The sequence below is a fragment of the Cryptomeria japonica genome, chromosome 9, assembly GCF_030272615.1.
Source record: "Cryptomeria japonica chromosome 9, Sugi_1.0, whole genome shotgun sequence".
Taxonomy (NCBI): domain Eukaryota; kingdom Viridiplantae; phylum Streptophyta; class Pinopsida; order Cupressales; family Cupressaceae; genus Cryptomeria; species Cryptomeria japonica.
Window position 1 is genome coordinate 134,014,219 of NC_081413.1, and position 23,571 is coordinate 134,037,789.

Sequence of the window (23,571 nt, forward strand, 5' to 3'; positions counted from 1 at the left end):
ATTTTCAAGTCATGGTATCATCCTTCAAAAAACATAACCACTACCTTATTATGGACAATTGCTTTACCTCACATGTGCTGGGGTTTATGGAAAGAGAGAAATGATAGAATTTTCAGAGAAAAGAATACTAAGGCTAACATTGTGTTTGAAAAAATAAGAAGTATAGTGGAAAATATGAATATTATAGGTGGTATTGATAATCCTAACACTAAGGAAGATCAATTTATCTATAAAAAATGGAGATTAAAAGCTCAAGAGAGCATCCAGAGTAATCCTAGAGAGGGAGTGATATTGATCAGCCTGCCTAGGGGATGGATGAAAATCAATTTTGATGGGGCCTCTAAGGGAAACCCAGGGGTTGCAGGATGTGGAGTGGTCCTAAGGGATGAATGGGGAATATGCAAAATCATAAAATCTATTCCTATAGGAAATCAGAAAATCATGTTGCCGAAGCCATGGCGGCTTATCATGGGATTATCCTTGCCAAGGAAGCCAATTGCACTAAAGTTTGGTGTGAAGGAGACTCCTTAAACATTATCAATTGTTTAAATATGAAATTCCTGCCATCTTGGTCAATTAGTAATGCTATTAAAGCTACTAGGAAAATCAGCGAAGAGTTTGAAATGTGTGTTTTTACACATGTTTACAGGGAGGCCAACTCTTGCGCTGATTGGGCAGCCAACCTGGCTTGCCAATCGGGAGACATCATTACTAGTTATGGTGAAATGGAGATTACAAGTGAAATGAAATCCTTTTTCAATCAGGACCGAAGCTATACAAGGCAACGTGGTACTTTTAATCATTATTTATAATGACCTTTCTGCCTTTTTTGATGCAGGGCTTGCTTGAAGATAATGAGCTATTAAATAGGTGTCTTATCATTATTATTTGGCACAAATTATGGGTGCTCTTACAGAATAACCACAGAAACTAGAGGAAAAGTTATCAAAATGAGAGAAGGCATTGCAAGGAAGGTGTTGGAAAAATGGGAGGTAACAAGAAAATATTTGAACCTGCTTCTTGCTCTGAATGGAGAAAGAACGAAGAAGTATGGGATATCCTTCAGCAGGGGGGTCCCAATGTTTTCATGGAGCGACTAAATGGGAAGGACCCCACAATCACCAGCTATTTCATCAAGAACTGGAAAAATGGAAAAATTCTGACTGGATCACATATGATGAATGTAGACGAAGAGGTTATCGCTGAGGCCACGGGGATGACTACCGAGGGTATGAAATTTTATAGGGACAGAGGGATATCAGATAAAGTAGTAGACAAGTTTCCTATTACGGATGGTGAGAGAAGAAAGATGATCAAAATTGACAACTCGTACCCCTCCCCGAAGAGAATCTGCAGGCCATGGAGGTTTGTTTTATTTGCTTCTATTGAATACATTACCTTAGATGGTAGGTTTACCAGGGCATATGGGCATCACTTCATCCTTCTCAACCATTTCCATCATGGAGAAAGGGTTAGGCTTCCCTATTACCTTGCCTGTTCAATGGATCATACTATAAAGGATATCTAGAAGGACCCTAAAGGTGATCATGCCCTCCACCAGGGGCTTATGGTCCTGGTTTATAAAATGCTAAAGGGGAAGTGCATTGAAAAGCCTATTAAAGGCAAAAATGCTAGAAATGAGAGTACGTCAAGTAAGGATAGTGGTTTCAACTTTGTTTCGGAGACCGAGGGAGAGTCAGAAGAAACTAGCAAAAAAAGGAGGATTAGGGCCAAGAAGAGGAGGATTATTGTGGAATCTAAAATGTCGGATTCTGAAACTGAATCCCTTGAGGAAAAACTTGTTAAAAAGAGGAAAGGGAAAGCCACTAGAAAGAAGGCTCAGAAAAAGAACACCAAAAAGGGTAGCAATTTTGATTTCAATTATGTTCTGGTTGAATCTAAGGAGGAGGATGAAGAAAATAAGAGGATTGATAGTCCGGACAAAGAAGGGGAGGGTAACCCAGTTAAGGACAATTTGGAGACCGTGAATACCACTAGTCTGCATAAGGAGGAAAAAGGGGGTCAAAGTGACATTGGTGACAAAGATACTATTAAGGCCTTTTGTGAGACCATAGCTACTATGGTGAAGGATATTAACAGTTTGAAAATTGATACACAGGCCATGGCAAGAATTACAGTTGGTGACAAGCCCTTGGCGGAGCATGTTAAAGAGTTAGTAGCCGTTCTACATAATGCGGAAGCTATTGAATGTATGGTTGGAAAAATCTTAGAAATGGAAAAAAAGGTCAATGAGATGGGAGATAGAAAGGAAATGGAAAACAAAATGAAATATTTTGGCAGCAGAATTGACAGGCTGGAGCACAACGTCAAGCAGATTGCTGATCAAAATTTCCAAATCCTCAAATCTTCGGTGGACAACATGAACATCTTTATCAACAGGTTCAAGAATAATGCAGAGAAGGATGGTGATAAAGAGCAGGTGAATAAGAAGGGTCATGAAAGGAGGACCAGAGCTAACACTAAGAATAAGGACGACATCGAAGGTCGTGAGCTGGAGGATATGAAGACCTCAGCGAACAACATGAAACAAATGGTTGTTCACGTTGAGGAAATTCTAAATAGTATTTAGTTTCAGTTGCTATCCTTGGTTCTATCTCTTTGCTGTCTTTGTGCTTTCCTTTTGCTATCTATTTTGAGTTTTTAATGTAATGATGTGTTAAGCTATTCCCTTCCGGTGGGTTCATTTTGTCTTTTTGAAGTGATTAGACACTTTTTTTATCAGTTCTATTTTCCTGGCTTGTAAAAGGTTCGGGTACCTTTCAAATACCTGCTTTTACTTAATCAAAACATTTATTGAACGATTTAGTCAGAGAGAGACCTAAGGCTTTAGCTACATATGCGGGCATTACATTATCAAATGCTCCAGAGTCAATTATAAAATTCTTAAGCCTATGACCATTAATGAAAAGGGATACATAAAATGGTTTTGGCTTGATATTTGATAAAGTGGGAGCATTATGCTTAGTTTCTAATTTAAGGCCCAAGGTAGATGCGTTAGAATTGGTAGGTTGGTCTTTGCATAAGTTAGCCATAGTAGCTTCCAGTTTGACATAATTGACTAACCTATCTAACTCACTTGGGGTCATTTTTTAATATTTAGTAGGAGAAATTTGAATTTTAGAAGACACAAAACTCAAAAATATCAAAAGTACTATTGGTATTCCTACCTATAAGTTGTGCTATCAAAATCTTAGGAATACCTTATGTAGTTTTAGGTGGAGGGGCACTACTTGATTGTACAGGTTTGGATTTCTAGAAAGCTAATGTACCTTTTTGGTTTTTTCTTTGTTGACTCTTGGTGAGTACAATGCATGCAGGCTCATCCAAAGTTGTGAAAATATCACCTCCTTTTTTAGAATTAGATTTTTATTCCTAGTAGTGAATTATAGAGTCGTCATTGGTATCTGGAATATGTCATTCATCTACAACTTCTTCTATTTTCTCATTGTTAGCAACTGTAATGGTGGAAAATTAGGGTTAAGGTTAAATTAAAATAATAAAACCATTAAATCTCCTAATTAACCATTGCATTGGGGAAGAGATGAATCTAATAGATCTAGCCTTGATAGATCAAGATTCTAATTAGATTCCAGGATCCTTTGGTAAGGCTCTATCCTCCTTGAATTGAATTGTAGAAGATTAAGGGAAGAGAGTGAACTATTGAAGCAATCTGATAGAAACATTGAGCTACAGATGTTGTATGGAACCACCAACATGGAAATGAGAAGAAGAAGATGTTTTGGATCTGTTCCTAGAAGATCGACTTGATTTTTTGAAGATCGGGTAGTATCAATTCACCATGGTCCTATGAATTTCTCATCATCAAAAGATGAACATGTTCATCTCTACGAATTCTATCAATCCTCCCAAACACAACTATGTACCTATTCCTGCACACAGTGAAAAGGGTAAATATGTTGGGAATAGGGGTTTGCCTTAGGTCAAACCTCGATTTTGTAATTAACCATGAAATTGAATTGAAAGATTGCAGTAAAATACTTTCCTTTTGAGGGAAAGGTTGAAAATGACTAAAACACTAAAGATATACTTGTAATGAAGTTTTGTTTAACATAGAACATGAATTCCATCTCTAATGCTTAATATTCACTTCACTTTTGCTGCAACATTCGATATAAAATAAATTGTTTGTTGACTTGAATGTAGGATCTCAATTTTTTTTTTGAGTTGATTACAAATTTAATTGGGGTTAAAATGAGAGGGGTAGACCTCCTTTTATACTTGTAGAAAATCTGATTAAAAATCTACAGTAGGCCAACATGAGGCTAGATTTCCCACTCATCAAAGGTCACCATTAGAGGGGGCCAATATGGGGCCAGATTAGGAGGCCCACAATGTATACACCTTTGTCCTAATTTAGGACTAGGGCATGGTATGTCCTGGTCCTAATTTGGGACTGGGGTGTGGTACATCCTGGTCCTACAAATCAAGACTCCAAACTAGGGATCAAGCTAGAAATTTGATGAAAATGTGAGGTAAACGAGTGGTGTGAGAAAATTCAATGTTGCAATTAGGCTTTGAAGGACAAAACACCAAAGTCAGGCCTAAGTAAGGAATTTGTTTTAGGTGAGTACAATTTAGGATTCTACAACAACTATCTACATGTATTTTCTCATTTCAGGATAGGTGTTGCCATCATGATTGATCGTAAAGTGAATTCTGCACATATTACTTTTACTTGCTCCCAACGATGCTTCTATTGCTAACCTTTGTTGAGTTGGTGGAAGATGTAACTATCTATTTCCATTATTATTAGTAGGTTTATAGCCCAGATCTTATCTTGGAAGGTCTTGGTAAGGTTGTTGAAAATATTAGTCAACCTTAGGTAATTGTCTCTTCAATGCAATAATATCATTTGCAAGGCTGTGGATCATGGGACCCAAAGATGTAGTTGGATGAGGATTTCTGGATTGAATTTCCTTCTTTCATTTTCCTATAGTGATGAAATCATCCTCAACCTCTATAGCAGTATTCTAAGTTGTTGTTAAATTAGTTACCTTGGCTCATCTTATATGAGAACTTATATCAGGTGGCACGATGTTGATAAAGGAAGCACTTTTGGTTGTCTATGATCAACCTCTTGGATAATCTAATTTTATTCACAATTCTATTGAATTTACCTACAAACTCCCTCATAGGCTCATGAATCTCCTTCTTTATTTGAGTGAGTTGTGCTAATAATGAATGCTCATCTTCAACACTCTTGAATCTAGCCTCAAACTGAGTCTTCATTGAATTCTAAGAATTAATGGACGCAATTAGAAGATGATAAAACCATTTATCAATATCCTCAACCAATGATTCGACAAACAACTTGAATGCAACATCTTCATGTTGCATTCTCAAAAATCCACATGTAGAAAAAAAGGAGCAAGGTGTTCATCTATAACAATTTTCCATCTCCCATAAATTTTGGCAAATTTTTCCTTAAGCCTTTAGGCAGCTCATTTAGAATTTCTCTCAAATTAAGGGGACTTATTGTTTCTCCCCATGGTACCGGCTGAGCCATGGTTGGAAAGAGAACTACAGAAGTGGGAAGCTTTATGTCATGCAACAACAATTCTCAGAAAGTGGGTGATTGTAAAAACTTCTTAGCTAGAGGAGGGTGTCTACTCCTAGCCCTTCTCAAATTCAAAATATGAGAAAAATTCGCCTCTTGTTATTCTTTGAAAATAGGATCAATCACTCCTCTACTATGTTCCCCTCTTGTAAACCTCTCGATTTCCAAGATGAGAAATCCTTTTATCTTTATTGATTTTGTTGTTGGTTTAGGTTTCTCCATTGTACTTGATTTGGATTTCCTTTGGGTTTTCTTTCAATGATTACCACAAGGAACCTCTGAATCACCCTTTCAAATATTGCAACTAGTTGTTTTGCTTTTTCTTCTTCCTCTTCTAACACAATATTGACTCACATCTATTCAATGGTGTTCCTCCTATGTTATCAACAAGGGTGTTCAATTGTTAGACAATATCTTCTTGTTTTACATGAACCTAATCTAGACCAGGTTGAAGGATTGGAAACACATTTTCATGTGGAAGGGCCATCTTTGCTCATCATAGGAAACTAATCTTAAAATTATTAATTCATTCCCCAACAGAGTCGACAAAAAATTGTTGGTTAACAAGATTGGTCTTTAGCAAATAAATTCTAATCAATACTTTATCCCCCCAAAAAGACCTAATCAGTCAAGCAATCATTGGGTAAACTAATTAATAGTTTCCTTATAAAGATACAACTCCCTTCTTAAGATCAATTGAATTTTTAATTTTGAAATAGATAAGGTGATATACTTTTGACCAGAAAGTAGTAAAGGAACTAACACCTACTCATCACCATGGAAGGGATGTGAACAACAAAGAACTGAATAAATCTTTTGAGGATAAATAACTTGTTTTCATAAGAATATTTTGTAGAAAATGATTTTGAATGCAATATTAACTCAATGATCAATAACCACACTCAGATACACTTCATAACATTCTAAGTTAAAACAGATTTATGAGGAAAGAAGATTACTCATGAGAATAATTGACACCACAAAGAGCAATAATATTCATTAAAATGAAATCAAAGTTTTGTTGGAATCAATGAAAATTGAGGGGGGGGGGTGTGAATCAATGTTTTATATTTAGCAAACTTATCAATCTGATTCTTAAACCATCAGATGCATGATAGAGTAATCAATGTGCATAAACATAAAATGAACAACTACACAACCATAACACCAAGATTTTTACGTGGAAACCCAGAAAGGGAAAAAATACGGTGGGATTGAGTACCCATAATATTATTATACTATGGCCAGTAGTAAAACAATATTATAAAGGTGGAATGCACTTGCATTCAGGCTCACTACCTAGAGCTCACTGCTCAATTACAAAAGGGGCTACAACCCAGAGGAAGGCTCACTGCCTTACATGATAATACAAAATGATTACAATGGTATTTAAACTAAATTATAACATCTAACTATTCCAAAATATAGTTCTAGCTAGGCTTTGATTGACTCCTACAACTGATTTGTCATTTTGCTTTATAAAACTACTCTGTCACATACCAGAGAAAGAAAATCTCCACCAAACTTACAAACTTGCTCACAAAGACTTCCTTCTCTCACCACACACACCAAAATGATCAACCAAATCAATCTTATATATCTGCATCATAAAAAAAATCATTTACTAAGTTGACTTCCAAAAACTGCAAAACACGCAACATGAAACACGTTCCACCAAGTCGGCTCAAGGCGATCACAAATCCAAATGCAGACCAAAAAAATGGTAAGATGCTTCCCATAAGTCAGCCTAAACATCTCAAACATGAAACTGATCACCAAAATCGTGCTAATAGATCCATAATACACATTACTCCAAAATAGCTCTGCCCTAATTGAATTACCAGATACCGAAGCCCTAAACTTGCACACAATTCAACACTGGGTATCAGGATCATGAAGTAATCTATCTCAAACCTTGAACTAATTGCCTTGATCAACGCAACCCAAAATAAATCACCAAAATCAAGATGTGCACCATGATCTCACGTTCTACCGGTAACTGTGTTCCACCTTCCAGACTTATGCCTGTGAGCAAAATGACTTCTAGTAAACTGATTCTATGTACACTGGATGTGATCTGCAAATTGAGTTGCCATCAATGACAACCCCTAAGCAACTATCATGCATCAATCATCACCAGAACAACGTCTCTTGCCAACAAGCTCCCCCTTTGGCATTGATGGCAACACTGTGAAAAATGAATTGTACACTCAATACTGCAAGACTAAATTTTCAAAATTTTCAAACTCTCAAAGAATGTAAAAGAATATGCAAGCTCCCCCTAATAATTTACACCATTTTTCACTATGATCTCTCTCCCTTTGACAACAATGCCAAAGATAAATGATCCACCAAAATTGATATACAAAGGTTTGTATAACTGTTCACAAAAATTTGAAGATGTCTGCAAAAACTGTCCCAAGGGACAACAAATTTTTATCCCATGCTTTCCTCAAGCTCTCCAAAATGTTGATCATCCCACTGAAAAGATAAGCGAGCATTTCAGTAACATTGGAATCTAGAGCATCCTTAGCATCTTGCATACTCCTCATTAAAGAATCTATCTGGGGAGTGATAAGGCTTCTTAACTCAAACACTCTACCCAAAACTATATCCTTTTCATGGTTTAGACTCTTGATTTTATTCAGTAAACTCAAAACTTGGGGTTCAAAATTGCTAGCCGGAGCAGATTGTGCTGCATATGACTATGATATACTTGCTAGCTGATCTTCACATTCCCTTATCTTCTTGTCAATGCCCATAGTAAATTTGGGCAAAATTAGACATGACTTTTATATATTACCTCCATCAATTGCATCTTGAATATTCTTTAGTGCAGTAACTAGAATGACTCTATCATCTTCAAAAATGTTTTCATCCTCATAGCATTAAACCGATTCAAAACTTTAATATCTATTGCCTTCTCCAAAGACTCAAAATGAGAACCAACAACACTTAACAAACCCTTGAGCTTATCGGAGGGATCAAATGTATCCAATTTGAAAGATGGGATAATCTTCTCCAATATATCCCCCACCAATGATATTAATTCCTTGTCTGCAGAATGAGACTTGAGAAGGTCCTCACTGGATTTGGCTTGAGCTAGAGTTGCCAATTTAAGTTATTGAATGGGAGATAAGGAACTCAAGTCAATCGGCCCTTAACCAAAATCATTTGGATCAATAACAACTTGTTTCCCTTTAACAACACCAATGTCTCTTGCCACTGTTGTTAGAGCCCGATCTTCTTTCTCCTCTCCTTTCTCCTTATCTACAACTTCTGCACTCTTACCTTTTCCATCTTTCTCACCATCACCCTTATCCTTTTCCACATCCAATATCTCCTCAACTAGTTTTTTTGAGACAACTCCTATAACAGGAGGATCATGTACAACATCACCAGAGGTATCATTTGCTCCATCAACATTTTCAACCCAAGTTTGCTTATTAGACCGTCCTTCTGAATTTACATCAACTCTTTGATCTATAAAAAATGTCTCAAAATTGTTTCAGTCTCCTTTATCACCTCATCTTTCTTCCCTACCATAAGCTTATTCACCCTCTTCTTCTTCAGAATCTATCCTTGGCAAGCTTCAATAATCTGATAACCTCATCTCTAGAAATAATAGAAGATATATTTACTAGCACATATTCTTTTATTTTCTCATCCTCTTGACTAGCTGTAAACCTTCTTGGATCCTAAATGTAATATAGACTTTTAGGGATCATTGATGCAAGTTCTATTAATGTCTTACTATATACATCCATATATTATACAATTGCTTATTCAATTTCCCTTTGATCCTTATCATCAAAATTTTTATAATACATAGATAAATTATTCAGATTCCCATCCTTAAGAATTTCATCAAAACTCCTTCAAAGTCAATGGGAGCACTATTTCAAATGTTCCTTCAATCTTATCGGATTTCAGAGCGGTATCAATCTCAGATTTTTGCTTCTTGATAGCCTTGGCCTTACTAGATGATTCACTTTCTACTCTTGGCTTCTTGGATGGTTGTCCTCCACCAGATTGTGGTTTCATCATCACTCTTGCATAGGTGGCTATCTTTTTCACCTCTCTTACTGCTTCATCAGACTCCGTCTCCATGTCCTCAACAGTAGTAGCAACATATACTCTTTGAGGTTTCTCCTTTTTCCTCTTCTTTTCCCCATCGGTTGATGATGTAGATTGTGATTTGGGTGGAGGAATGGGCTTCTACATACCAGAAGTAGGTGTAGACTGAGACTGTTTTGGTTTGGCCTACTTTAGAGGGGTGGAAACAGGTTTAGTCTTCTTTGGATTTGCCATGTCTTCTTCCTTCAGAATTTTTTGTTCTCTTTCCCTTTGTACAACCTCCTTGGATATACCCATCTGTTCTGCCAACTCCTCTACCTCTTTCTTGACTTTCCTCTTCCTAGCAAGTTCGGTAAACTTTTTGTGTAAATCAAGGTCTTTTTCCTGACAAGTACCTCTCCTCTCCTCCTTGTCATCTATCAGTTGAATCAACAAATGTTGAGCATATGCATCAAGTGTGACAACATCCACTTCAAAACCCATGGGTATGATCCACAGTTCTCGGCTCAACTACCTCCATATGACATTGGTCCTTGTCAATCATGAAACAGATAGTTTTCTCATACTTCTCTACAGTCTGTTTAGGGATCCTTTCCCTATTATTCATTGATTCATGAAAGGATTTGAAGTATCCCCACAAGGCGGATTTTTGAGCAACAGTATCACCTAATCCCTGCAATCCTTCCTTGATCTGAACTACCACCAGTTTATCATATCCCCATCGAATCTTTCCAATACCAGGGATCTCATTTAGGAAATATAAAGCCAAGAAAACTACCAAGGAACCAAAATTGAATACATATTTCTTGTCCTGCTTAATCTTCTTTAGGTTCCTTAATAACTCACTAAAAAGTACTAAACAAAGATCATACCTCTTGCCTTCCTTCAACATCTCATAAGCTACAAATATAGCCATGCCAGATACAAAATTATGCCCGCTTGATTGATATACCTTATATCCAATCACCATCGAGGCAAATCTAACATCATGCTCAATAATATCATTGATAGTCATCAACCGACTATCAAACTAAGATCTGGTAATCTTTGTTAGTGTTGTATTCTATATTTTCCTTAATCTAGGGACCTCACTAGTTACACTTAAATAGGTAACTGCTTCAATGGCTTACTTGGTGATCTTATGAGGTCGGTCCAACCACATGAATTCATCATGGATTCGACTAAGAATGTAACAGACCCATTTGCATTCATTGAACATCGGGAAGTGAATAAATTGAATAAAACCCTTGTTGTGCAGTAACTTGAATTTTGGCTTTAAATTTCCCAAACTATCCATCATGTGCTTGGTGTAAAGTGAGATCATGTCTACATTCCCAAGCTCCTCAATGTTGCAATGGATATATGCCCTAATATCTTTGTTGTGAAGTACGCCACATGGGATAGAGGAAAATGCACCCTTTGGATCATTCTCAGTGGATTTGAATGGGTGCCTCTTGAAAACGGGTCTTTCTCTCTTAAAAATTTCAACCACCAATGGTGTCACAACACTAGATACAGATGCAGATGCCATTTTAAAATATGGATATGAAAAGATAGCTTCGCAAACAAAAACTACTTTTTGATTCTCAACTGGGTGCAAGAAATCGCTGATAAATTGCTTCAAGCTCGGATTTAGCTGCTAAAACTCCTTCGCTCTACTACTCTGCTCTTCTCTCTTGTTCACATTTTGAAGATTGAGTTATTGATATGTCTTTTTATTCACCGAAATCCTAATTTCAAGTTGTAACAAATGCACAACCCTAATGACTTTCAGATACACTTTATTTCATGAATTCATTCATCAGATTATCAAACTGCTATGAGATCTTCCAAATAACAATAGGACAACTAATCTCCATCATCTACAACAATCCTTGGCTGGTTACAGATCTCCAGAAGGGGTTTTTAAAGATTTGCATGATAATATCCTCCTAAGGAAAAAATGCCCTAGTTACCGGATGAGGTTCCTACACCAAAATCAAGTGTGAAGCCATTTTGCACATTCGAATCTTCCTTTTACACCCACATCTTCTTATGCTGATCTTTGATCTCTTCCACTTCAACTTTTCCTTTTTCATCTGATTTGTTCTTGTTCATCAGAGCATTCCTACTTCTACAATATCTTGCAAGATGACCAGGTTTGTTGCATTCATGACAAACAACACTTCTTTGCATAGGCCTAAAGTTCATATGATTTGATCTTATCCCGCATTGGTTAGAAATGTGCCCAGACATACCACAAGAATATAATATTTTATTTAGAAAGTTGTTTATCACCGTTCTGCACATGTTTGACTTGTGACCAAAATTGTTGCATATGAAACATTGATCAGTAAAGGTAGGACCATTGTTCATCACTTTATTCATCCTACTTCTGCATTGACTTTCCATATGACCAAATTTACCACAAACAAAACATTTACCATTGAATTTGTAAGCATTAGGCTGTCTTACCGAAGGTTTCTTGTTCCTCTTATGATTGCTTTGACCAAAACTGGAGGATTCTCCTTTCTCAAATCCAAGTCCTCACATGTCTTTGAATTTCCAATATCTCATCCAACTGGGTTGAACTATCTTTAAAATTTTCTTTGTACTCATTTGCAGTAGTCCGCTCATCTCTCAAAATTATGATCTGTCTTTCAAGTTCTTGTCCATCATTCTTTGTTTGCATCAATTCAAGCTTTAACTGATCATTCTCACGTGTCAATCTGCAACATTCATTAGATCTATCCTTTAATGACTGAGTTAGGGTTTCTTCATTCTTCTTTTGGTCTTCAATCTTCTTTGTGAGCTTCATTACAATAGATTGCATCTCATTCTTCAAAACTGCAATCTCCTTGGCCAACTTCTCACATTCATCTGTCTTGTCTTGTAGGGTTTGATTGCCAACACTTTGATCTTCTTTCTCCTTCAACTTATCCATCAATTCCTTTCTCTTCTCTCTTGATGTGCTTACTTGATCTTTCAATGTCTCAGTGAAATCTTCAACTGCATTCAGGTTTCTTTTCAGGGAACTTCTTTTCTTGCTGCATCAAGATCTTCAAGTGCCACGCTAAGCTGTCTCTACAAACCAGAGTCCATTGATTCAATCTTCTTGGATCTTCCTCAAGCTATTAGGCTTCTTTCGAGGCACAAATCTCTGACACCAATTGTTGGAATCAATGAACACCGAGAGGGGGGGGGTGAATCAGTGTTTTATATTTAGCAAACTTATCAAGCTGATTCTTAAACCACCGGATGCATGAGAGAGTAATCAAAGTGCAAAAACATAATATGAACAACCACACAACCATAACACCAAGATTTTTACATGGAAACCCAAAAAGGGAAAAACCACGGTGGGATTGAGTACCCACAATATTATTATACTATGACCAGTAGTAAAACAATATTACAAAGGTGCAATGCACTTGCATTCAGGCTCACTGCCTAGAGTTCACTGCTCAATTACAAAAGGGTCTACAAATCAGAGGAAGGCTCACTTCCTTATAGGCTAATTAAAAATGAATACAATGGTATCTGAACTGAAGTATAGCATCTAACTATGCCAAAATACAGTTCTGATTAAGCTCTGATTGACTCCTGCAACCGATTTGTCATTTTTCTCTGTAAAAATGCTCTGTCACATACTAGAGAAAGAAAAACTCCACCAAAATTACAAACTTTCTTATAGAGACTTCCTTCACTCACCACACACACCAAAATAATCAACCAAATTAATATTATATATCCACATCATAAAAAATAATAATTTACTAGGTCGGCTTCCAAAAACCACATAACACGCAACATGAAACGTGTTCCACCAAGTTGGCTCAATCCGATCACAAATCCAAATGTGGACCAAAAAAAATTTGGTAAAATGATTCCCATAAGTCATCCCAATCATCTCAAACATGAAACTAATCACCAAAATCATGCTAATAGATCCACAATACACGTTACTCCAAAATAACTCTACCCTAACTGAATTACCAGATATCAGAGCCCTAAAATTGCACACAATTCAACACTGGGTATTAAGATCATGCAGTAATCTATCTCAAACCTTTAATTAACTTCCTTGATCACCGCAACCCAAAATACATCACCAAAATCAAGATGTGCACCATGATCTCATGTTCTACCGGTAACTATGTTCCATCTTCTAGACTTATGCCTGTGAGCAAAATGACTTCCGGTAAACCAATTCTATGTACATCGGATGCGATCTGTGAATTGAGTTGCCATCAATGACAACCCCTAAGCAACTATCATGCACCAATCTTCATCAGAATAGTGTCTCTTGCCAACAAGTTCCATATCAACATGAGTTCATTAAAAACCATATGCACCTAGATATCACAACTCAATAATTACTTGCTCAAGACATATACAAATGATCTACAAAAACTGATTGTTTCTCACTCATGTCTCAAAGGACAAGAGGGATCAAAATTTGTCCATCCTTTATGTTATATTCTACTTCCTCTTATAAAACCCCCCAAAAAAATTGTCCCACAAATTTTAAAGAAAAATGATTCTTTGAAGAACTGTTACAAGTTTTCAAACAAGAGTTACAAAAATAAAGATGAAGAAAACAAATGACAACATTAGAAATGGCTTCATTGCATGGCGGTTGCATCTCCTAGTTGAGTAGATTTATGTTAAGCCTGCTCACCTTTGAAATAATGTAAAGCTTTGATGACACTTGGGATTCCACCTTCATCAGGAATGATTACATTCTTGTTTTGCAATGTCCAATAAGATTTTCCTTTTTTTTTAAAAATTATTTGGCCTTTAAGATGAACACCTTATGATGATTAATGCACCAAATGAAGGATGTATCTATCCTTGCCAACTCATCAAGCTTATCATCATCAAAGGTCTTTGGTTCAACCAATGTATCTATGTTACTTTGAAAATATGCTTTCATTTCATCTGCTAAGGCAATACCAAAATTATATTTTCTCTTTAGTTGACAACTAATGTCTTTGAATTCTTGAATTACCTAAGTGATCATTTTGTCAGCCTCCTTCAACAACTTGCTCTACTCCATAATGTTATTTTATAGACACACACATTTACAATGTAAACTTTGAATTCACATACCACATCGAGTGTTGTTTTAAGGAATTATGCTTCTATTCGTGTCCACATTGATGATCTCCTACAACAACCTCCAAGTTTCTTTGTGTGTGGTCTCTTCCATTTTTGAAATAGTAATCCTAAAATATACACCATTCCTTGCTATTATTAATGAATTATATGATTTGCTCAAGTTGTCAATGAAAGGAAGACCTTTAACTTTTAACTTTTAACTTTTTTGTCCACTCTTGAACAACATGACCAAAATGACTGTTGACCTGTAATTGAGTGAGCAATTCCTTATTTACATCAGAAAATAGATTTAATATAGTCTTTCAGAAACAAGAATCTTGTGATGTTGATAGATTCAATATAGACTTTAGGCATTTAAATAATACCTCTACCATGGGCTTCCAACTTTCTTTATCCATTTTATATTTCTATACTCTTTCCATAAATTTGGTTGTACTAACTTGGAAGTTATGTAAGTCAACATCCCTGCTAGGAGATCCCAAGACAATTCTAGTGATATTAAAATTAGACATAGTAGTCTGGTTAGGATCCTTTTGAGAAGTAGGTTGTGCAATCTCTAAGAATAGATGATGTGAAGTATCATCATCCACTAGGTAAGAGGTGGTTTTAAGCCTTTTACTACTGGGAATACGCGTGAACTTAAAAAAAGAGAAATGACATCCTTTGTTGGTTTTTTTATGGCTTCCATCTTTCTCTTGTTGGACAATGATGTCTCAAGCTAAGTAGGATAAGACAAAGCCTTCATAGCACTCTCCATTGCATTCAAGTTGAGGAAGAGGATCCTCTTGATCGATGGAGTCTTATTAGTATTTTGCATAGAAGAAGGAAAGGGAGATTTAGGTCCAACACTTACAATATGACCTTGCTCGGTAAATTGAGCTGGTTTCTTTCATTTTTCATCTTTCAATGTGAATGTATTCGCTAATGACAATTTTAAGAAGGGATTTTAAAATATCTACCCACTCATTCAATTTGGAACCTACCACCTCTCTGTCCAATTATGTTTAATATTTCCCACCATGAATGTCGCTCAATCACTTTTGAAGTTGCCACAAACTAATTTTATCGGGCTTTGTCTTTGGTTCAAGAACTAACCTTTAGCGGTGTTTTCCTCAAATTTTCTATCTTTTCTCCTCTTATTCTTTGAAAAGGAGAGTTCATATTGTAATGTCAAGGTGTAACTTTAGTTTTTGAACTCTTCTTTGGGCCAAATGTTTTCGTTAAGTTGCCTTTACAAATCCATCGAGTTCCAACTTAGCCATTTGAATTTTGTTCTTGTAATACTAGAACTTTAATTTTCTTTCCATTCAAGTGTCATTTGAAAGATCAAGCTTTGGCATGGTTTGAGAACCATTGTTAGAGTCTGATGCTCAATGTTGAACTGTAAGACTTGAAGCTAAAGCTCCACAAATTGAATAGGCCTAGTTCGAACTTGTACTCTAAAAACCAACAAGGGAAAAGAACTTAGATCTTTAGTGAATGACAAGGTGTCGGGTAGCGGCGAGACATTAGGAACTAAGAAAAAGCTGATAAGTTTTGAACAATAAAGAACATGAGCTTAATAAAGTATCAAAGTAGATGACGAGAAGTTATATTGGAAGTGGAACTTAGCCCAGGCCAACAAGACTTAAATATTTTAAAAGAAATAAGGACTTGAACTAGTTCCAAATGGTTTGGCGAACTCCAACAAGTGTTCAATAACTTATTTGAAAACCCAACACACTAAAATATGACTCAAATGAATTTCACTGAACTTAGAAAATGACAAGGCAAGGCCAAAATTAAATGGGAGTAAAATCTAGGCAACACATATATATGTTCCTATGAGATTTGAGTGATTGTAGTATTTTGGTAAAATTGGAGGCATTTTTCAGCATTTCCAAAGTGTCCAAAAGGTTTGAGAAAGTCAAGAATGATTTCTCATTTCACCAAAATCAGAGACTAGAGGACATTGTAATAAATCAAAGTGAATAAGTTGAAATCTTTTTACTAAAGTTTTTTTTTGTTTTTTTGCTTTAGAAATCTAGCTTCCACTCACTAAAAAGAGAAATATTTTTTGGGTCTAAAAACTATTTTGGTATTTGTCAATTTTTCATACAGTTAATAAATTATGTCAAAAGCACATGTGAGTTGTTCCTATAAGGAAAAATAAACTTTTTCTTCAAAAGTTCATAACTTTTGTCTTGGTTGCCGATTTTTTGCAAACAAATAATTGATGGAAAGCGAACTTTCCATCTACAATGGTTTTGATAAAAATTTTTTTTCTTTTTATTAGATATTGTAGGTTAAATATTTTGTTTCAAATTTGTTTTGTATCATAATTTGTAATTTTGGCCATTGAAGGCCTAAAAAGCATTGTAATATGGTAAAACCTTGTAAGCACACAATTTATAAAGTGTCAACCTTGTAATATCTAGGAGGTGATTTTTGAGACTAGTGGAAATTTGGGGTGTCTTCTATGTCTTTTTTCTCACACTTTTATTTCTACTTTGCAATCTACCTTTTTGCACTTATGGATGCATATGGTTCCTATTTGAACACTATATAAATATTTTCAATGAAAATATGAGATGATAATATATCTCAAAAGACATGGATATCATCGATTTATAATACAATTTGGAACTAAACCTCAAGATTTGTAGAAAAGCTAAAATTGTTTACTAAATATGATGAAGCATTTGGTAATCTATGTATGATAGTCTCTCTTGACCTTCTTTTTCACATTGAGTCTTCCACTACATTTAATGGAGAATGAACCATATTGGAAGCCTATTTAGTAAGAAAGATTAGTTAAGATGTCTTCAATTGGAGAATGAATTCAAAGGGTTGATTCCTACCAATTTTGACATAATAGAGGACTTCTTCACAAAATTCAAATCTATAAGATTGGAATTGGAAGTGTATAATCAATAAGGATGATAAAAATGTGATCTTGAGTATTATTTCTAAGCTTGGTTCTAACTATCTAGTGTTTGTTTCTACATTATTTGCTACAAAATGTGCCTTAGGTTCCACCTATAAAATGTCTTCTATAGATGAATTTGCTATAAAAATCACTAGAGAATAGGACAAATTAGTTCTAATATGTATAATAAAACCCTCTAATTCACATTCCTTTGTAATTAATCAAGGATAAAAGATCAAAAAGGGTCTAGCAAAAAAAAGTGTAGAGAGAAGAGGAAAGATAAGAAACCTACTACTTCAAAAGTAAATAATCAGAGTTCTTCATCGAAAGGTGAGCACCCTAAGAAGGAGAAGGTCAAGTGTTCTTATTGTAAGATGTCTAGCCATGATGAAAATAATTATGGTAAATAAACAATAAAATCACCCTTCACATCTTCTAGGAAAGAACAAAATCAAGGTGCCTGATTTAGTCAAACAAGTTCATCTAAAGGGTATTCTAAGAACACAAACAAAGATAAGGGGAAAGGATACATAAAGGCACTAGTTTTTGTTTCCTTACAAATAAATTCTTGAACATTGACTCAAGTGATTCACACCAAATTACTTCTTCAAAAGATGAGTGCACCTCTTTAGAGTCATGTTTTATGTCTACCATACTAATGGGTGATGGGACTCTTGTTTAAGTGCATGGGAAATGACCTATTGATGTGGGTGAAGGAACATTTTAGGATGTATTTATGTTCCATATTTATCAAATAATATCATATATGTTTATTAGACCACTCATGTACTGGTTATACAAAATTCGTTGAGTTCACACTAGATACAATGGTAATTAGTGAAATGCATAATGGGTCTATAGCTGTTGTGAGAAAAGCAGATCAATAATCTAGATTATATCAATTTTCTCACTTTTTTCACAACTCTCCTTTGAAAATATTACTCACTCATGTAGATGAAGTGAGATATTTGTGGCATCAACAATTTGGTGACTTGAATTATAAATACTTGCAACAAGTTAGTTAATAAGTAATGGTTTCAAGGTTGACGTAATGGTGAAAATATTAGGTTTTCACCCAATGAAAAAATCGCTATTATTTTTCTTAGGTACCACCACATTAAAGAGGGGTGAACCCACTAGATCTAGCCACAAATAAATAAGGATAGGGCTGAGAATTTCTATTGGATTCATTGGATTGGAAATTGATACCATCTTTTAGGTTGAATTGTGAAAATGTTGAAATTAGGGTAAATATGTTGGAATTGAAGTAAAAATGCATAAACAATGAGTTGTAGTTGTCGGATTAAGCCATGAACCTAGATCTAAGTGAAATGTGAATGTTTAGATCTATTCCTAAAAGGAGCTCCTGTAATGTTGAGACTGAAATGCCTATCGCTATGGTCCTTCACACTTTTTACCGTCTAAAGGGGGACCCGTTCTTCTCTGTAAATAAAGCCAATTATGAAGATCACAACTTCGTACTTGTTACTGTGCATAGTAGAGAAGGGAAGATGGTTGGGAATAAGGGTTTGCCTTAGGTGAAACCCTGATTTTAGATTTAACCATATAATATATATGAAATGTAATTGAATTGTTGTAATGAAAATGATTTCCTTTTGAGGAAATGTTGACTAAAGTCTAAAAAACACCAATAATGTACCTTTTAATGGAGTTTTGTTTATCTCCACAAGAAATTAGGGTTTCATGAAGTCTTCATAAACATAGAACATGAATGTCAACTCAAATGCTTGAAGGAAGACCGATTGCTTACTCACTTGAATTTTAATGCTTAATTTGATTGCATGAAATATCTTAGGTGGTTCCCAAAATGAGAGGGGTTGACCTCCTTTTCTACATTCTTGTCGAAAAATAACTTAATTTTCCAACATGAGTCAACACGGGATCTAGGTTCTCTCCCAAATGATGTTACCATTAAGGGTCCCCAAAATGGGCCCTGATTGGGAGGACCAACGCCCTAGCACCCTAGTCTTGACCAATCAAGGACCAATGAATGGGAGGTAAAAAGTGTGCATGTTAAAAAAAGATGAACTTATTGCACGGTGTGAGTAGAATCAGAGATCCAATCAGGCCATGAGACACAAATGCCAAGGTGAGGGACCAAATGAGGATAAAATTGTAAGGGAGTATAATTTAGGATGTTATATTTAGGCCCCACTTTAGCAGGAGTATGAGACTAAGCATACTCTTGATAAATTATAAAGGTTTACATTGAAAAGATTTCATCAAGACATCAAAGAGAGAAGACACGCTAAGCCTCTAGAGGACTTTAGGATCTTAATAATTCAACATCAAGATAAAAAGGATATCCTAAGAGAAAGAGGGAGAAAATCATGAGTACTAACCTAGTAAGTTTCACTTACTATGGTTAGGAAAATAAAAATACCAAAATTACAAAGCAAAGGCCTAGTTTTCAAAGTAAGTTGAGTATTGAGGTATGTGATAGTGTGTACATAAAGTGAAACATTGATCAGAGTGTATGCCCCCACGTTAAAGCGATTGCATATGCCTCAATGCGAGTAATTTCTTTAAGGTAGCATACATGCATCCAAAAGACAAGCATGTTACCACAATTATATGCCCCCAAGAAAGGACAAATCAAATGATAATGGTCACAAAACATATAAGAGTTCTACTAACTATGGGGTCAATATGTTCTTATGATAAATAATGTATATCATAGAATATATTTGCATTGAATTGACCTCATCCCCAATGGAAGTAGAACCATAATGGAAGAAAGGAAAATGTGTCTTTTGAGTCAACATGGAAAAGACCAAAAGAGATCTCAATGCTTTGCATCATCCTCAAGTAGATAACACTAGGGACAACAAATAGAAGAAGTGAGATAGAAATAGAGGAATTCCACAAACAAGCAAGAGAGAGAGAGAGAGAGAGAGAGAGAGAGAGAGAGAGAGAGAGAGAGAGAGAGAGAGAGAGAGAGTATAAGAGAGAGAGAGTATACAACACAAATGAATCTAATCAAGAAAATCATGTGCCTCCCAATCTTGTTGAATACTATTTTGGGAAGGTGTACAATATACAAGAGGAGCAAATTTGAGCACTGTAGATGGAGCTACTACAGGTTCCAAACAAGGACCATGCTCTAATGATGAGTCACTTTGTTTGTTACTAGGAGCTAGGATTAAGGCTTTTGAAAATTGTTTAGATAAATAATTGTCATCATCAACAAGCTCATATTTATCATTGGAATCATTAGCATCAACATTGTTAGCATGAACATCATTTTCATCCATATCTTGATCAAGATTAATAAAAATAGGATCTTTAACATGAATAGAACATGAACCAGATCATCTTTCTTAAGCATATTTAATCTTGGTGATTTAGGTTGAACTTGTTGGCACTATAACAGACAAGGAGAGATTGTTGGCATTTCAATAAGTATATTGAGAAGGTTGTTGATGATTATGGATATAATTGATTAAGGATGTTTACTGTCTTAATATTATTATTTTGTCATTGATGTCAAGAAATTGATTTTCTAATTCAGTATGATGTTGCCATATCTTAAAAGTATGATTTGATGAGTATAAAGATGTTGGTAAAAGACACAGAAAGAATGTGATGAATAAGGGGAGGAATAAGTTATTCAATGGGGCAACTATTACCAGGTTAGACAATGAAGAGATCATGATGTTTAGATTGTTTTGATATCATACATATGTTATTGATTGTAAGGTTAATACTATACTATGTTACTGAGCAAAGAACCTAGTTGGTAAATCCTAAAGAACCTAGTCAGTAAACCCTAAGGTTATCGCTATCAGTTAATGAAGACAGAATGTCTACCGAGTGAAGTTTAGTATTTACCGAGTTGCAACCGAGTAATAACATAATGCATTGAATGAATAAAAGCATTATTTAATGAAGGAAGCTGATGAGTTGGCTATGATTAAATGATTGGTATACCGTGAATGAAGTTTGTTAAAGAATCTATGGCAAAGGAAAATCGGCAGGAAGATCTACAGCTCAAATTGAACCGCAATACCCTAGCACAAGTTCCAAGAAATGTATGCAAGTTCCAAGGTGGGGTAAAACATTTTCAGATTGAAGGATAAATTGAACCTGGTCAAAGTTTCAAGATCTGATGGCTATGATTGATCATGGGAAATGTGATCAAGGAGATTAAGCAGTTGGCAAATTGTTTATAAATAAGGAACTGTTGATAAACAATGCATGTGGGCACGTGTATGCACAGGGATGCTACATAGTGATTACCGAGCACTTAAGCTTGAAGACCTGTTTGAATAACAAAGTATAGAGCCCAAAAAATGGACAAGATAAGTCCTATTGTATTGAGCAAATAAGAATCTACTTTAGCATTTTTAGATGTGAAGTTGCAGATAGATTTTTATTACTATTATTTTGTGAAGTGACAGAAAATCTCTTAACCGAGTGGACTTAACAGTCTTATTTGTAAAACCCTCTAGCAAGGTGACATTCTGATTGAGTGTTTGAAATCCTTTAACAAGGTCACTTCTAACAAGGTGAAGATCCTAATAGATCTGAGGGAAATCCCTTAAATGGGTCACATCTAGCAATGTGTTTGTAATCTTTAACAGGATTTGCTTTTAACCGAGCATACTCTAGAAGAGTATATTTCTTAGTGGGTCTGAAATCCCACAGTGGTTTTTCCCTATTTGGGTTTCCATGTTAAATATGATGTTATGAGTGTTATGATGTTTATATGCTTTTGAGTTTGCATGTTTAGCAGTTTTGGTTATATTACTGAAGTATATGTTACTGAGGTTGAATCTGTTGTTTTTATGGAAGATTAAGTTTGTATGATTCACCCCCCCCCTCTCATCTTATTAGCTTGGCATTTGTACTTAACTTTAAGTTTCAGAACTATCAGAACTTCCTCCCTAGGGTTAGGTGAAGGATGGACAAATTGGATCATGTCAACATTTTGTGTCTTTGGGGAGGAAATAGGTTGAGAAGCAATTTCACGAGCCTTAGCACGATGTCTCCATCGACATTCTCTCACACAATGGTTTATTTTAGATTTATCCAAGGGTTGTGAAGGTTTAGGGTCAATGGACATAGGATTCTTCTCTTCCTTAAAAGGACTAGGAATAGAAGAAGGTTTATGGGTTGAAAGATAGGAGATGCTAGACACCTCCCTTTGTAAGATGTATGAGGCAAAACTACAACATATAAAGAAGGAATAGAAGGTGTAGGAAGGAGACCGGGTCCATCATGAGGATGAGGAATAGGTTTAAGATCTCTAGGCTTACTCAAAGATAAAATCATATCATTCTTTTACTTTTGATAAGATTGAAAAAGAGCATCACTTCAAGGCTTAAGAGGTTCAAATTGTTTAGGCCAAGAGTAATCAATGTTAACATCTCCACGCCCCACCATGGGTTTGTACATGCTATAATTAATTGTTCTGATTTTGTCATTATGAATAAATTTTAAGCATTTATGAATGGTAGAAGGGATCACTTTCATGGAAGAGAGCCAAGGATGTCCCAACTGCACATGAAATTGATTCGATGTAGGACTTATAGAAAAATGTCATCTAAGCACTTAGTACCAACCTCAATAGGAAGATTAATAGAACCAATAGTAGGGCAAGAGAAACCATCGTACACCTTAACCAATGCATCAGATTTATCATATGTTACTTTATGCAATTGTAAAGTATAAAGATATTATTTAGTTATCACATTCACCAAATACATTGGATCAATGAGAACCCCTCATGAGAGTTTGTCTTTGATCTTTGTAGTGATATATAGTGGGTCATTAGGTGTATCAATAATCTCACTAGGATCAAAGGTAATGCATAAGTCCTCAGGAGGTGTAGGTTTATCCATGAGATTCACCATATTATTAGATT

The 23,571-nt window shown here is 35.5% G+C and overlaps 1 protein-coding gene across 1 annotated transcript in view; it reads right to left on the reverse strand.

Annotated features, from left to right (window-relative positions):
• The window catches only part of LOC131063249 (uncharacterized), a 100,346-nt gene extending 90,187 nt beyond the window's left edge, over window positions 1-10,159 (reverse strand). Inside the window, exons 1-3 of the mRNA XM_057997037.2 lie at window positions 9,908-10,159; window positions 9,580-9,817; window positions 8,790-9,082 (exon numbers count right to left, since the gene is read on the reverse strand). Of these exons, the coding sequence (XP_057853020.2) occupies window positions 8,790-9,082; window positions 9,580-9,817; window positions 9,908-10,159 (783 nt within the window). The remainder of the gene's footprint in view (window positions 1-8,789; window positions 9,083-9,579; window positions 9,818-9,907) is intronic.
• Window positions 10,160-23,571: the final 13,412 nt, after the last annotated feature.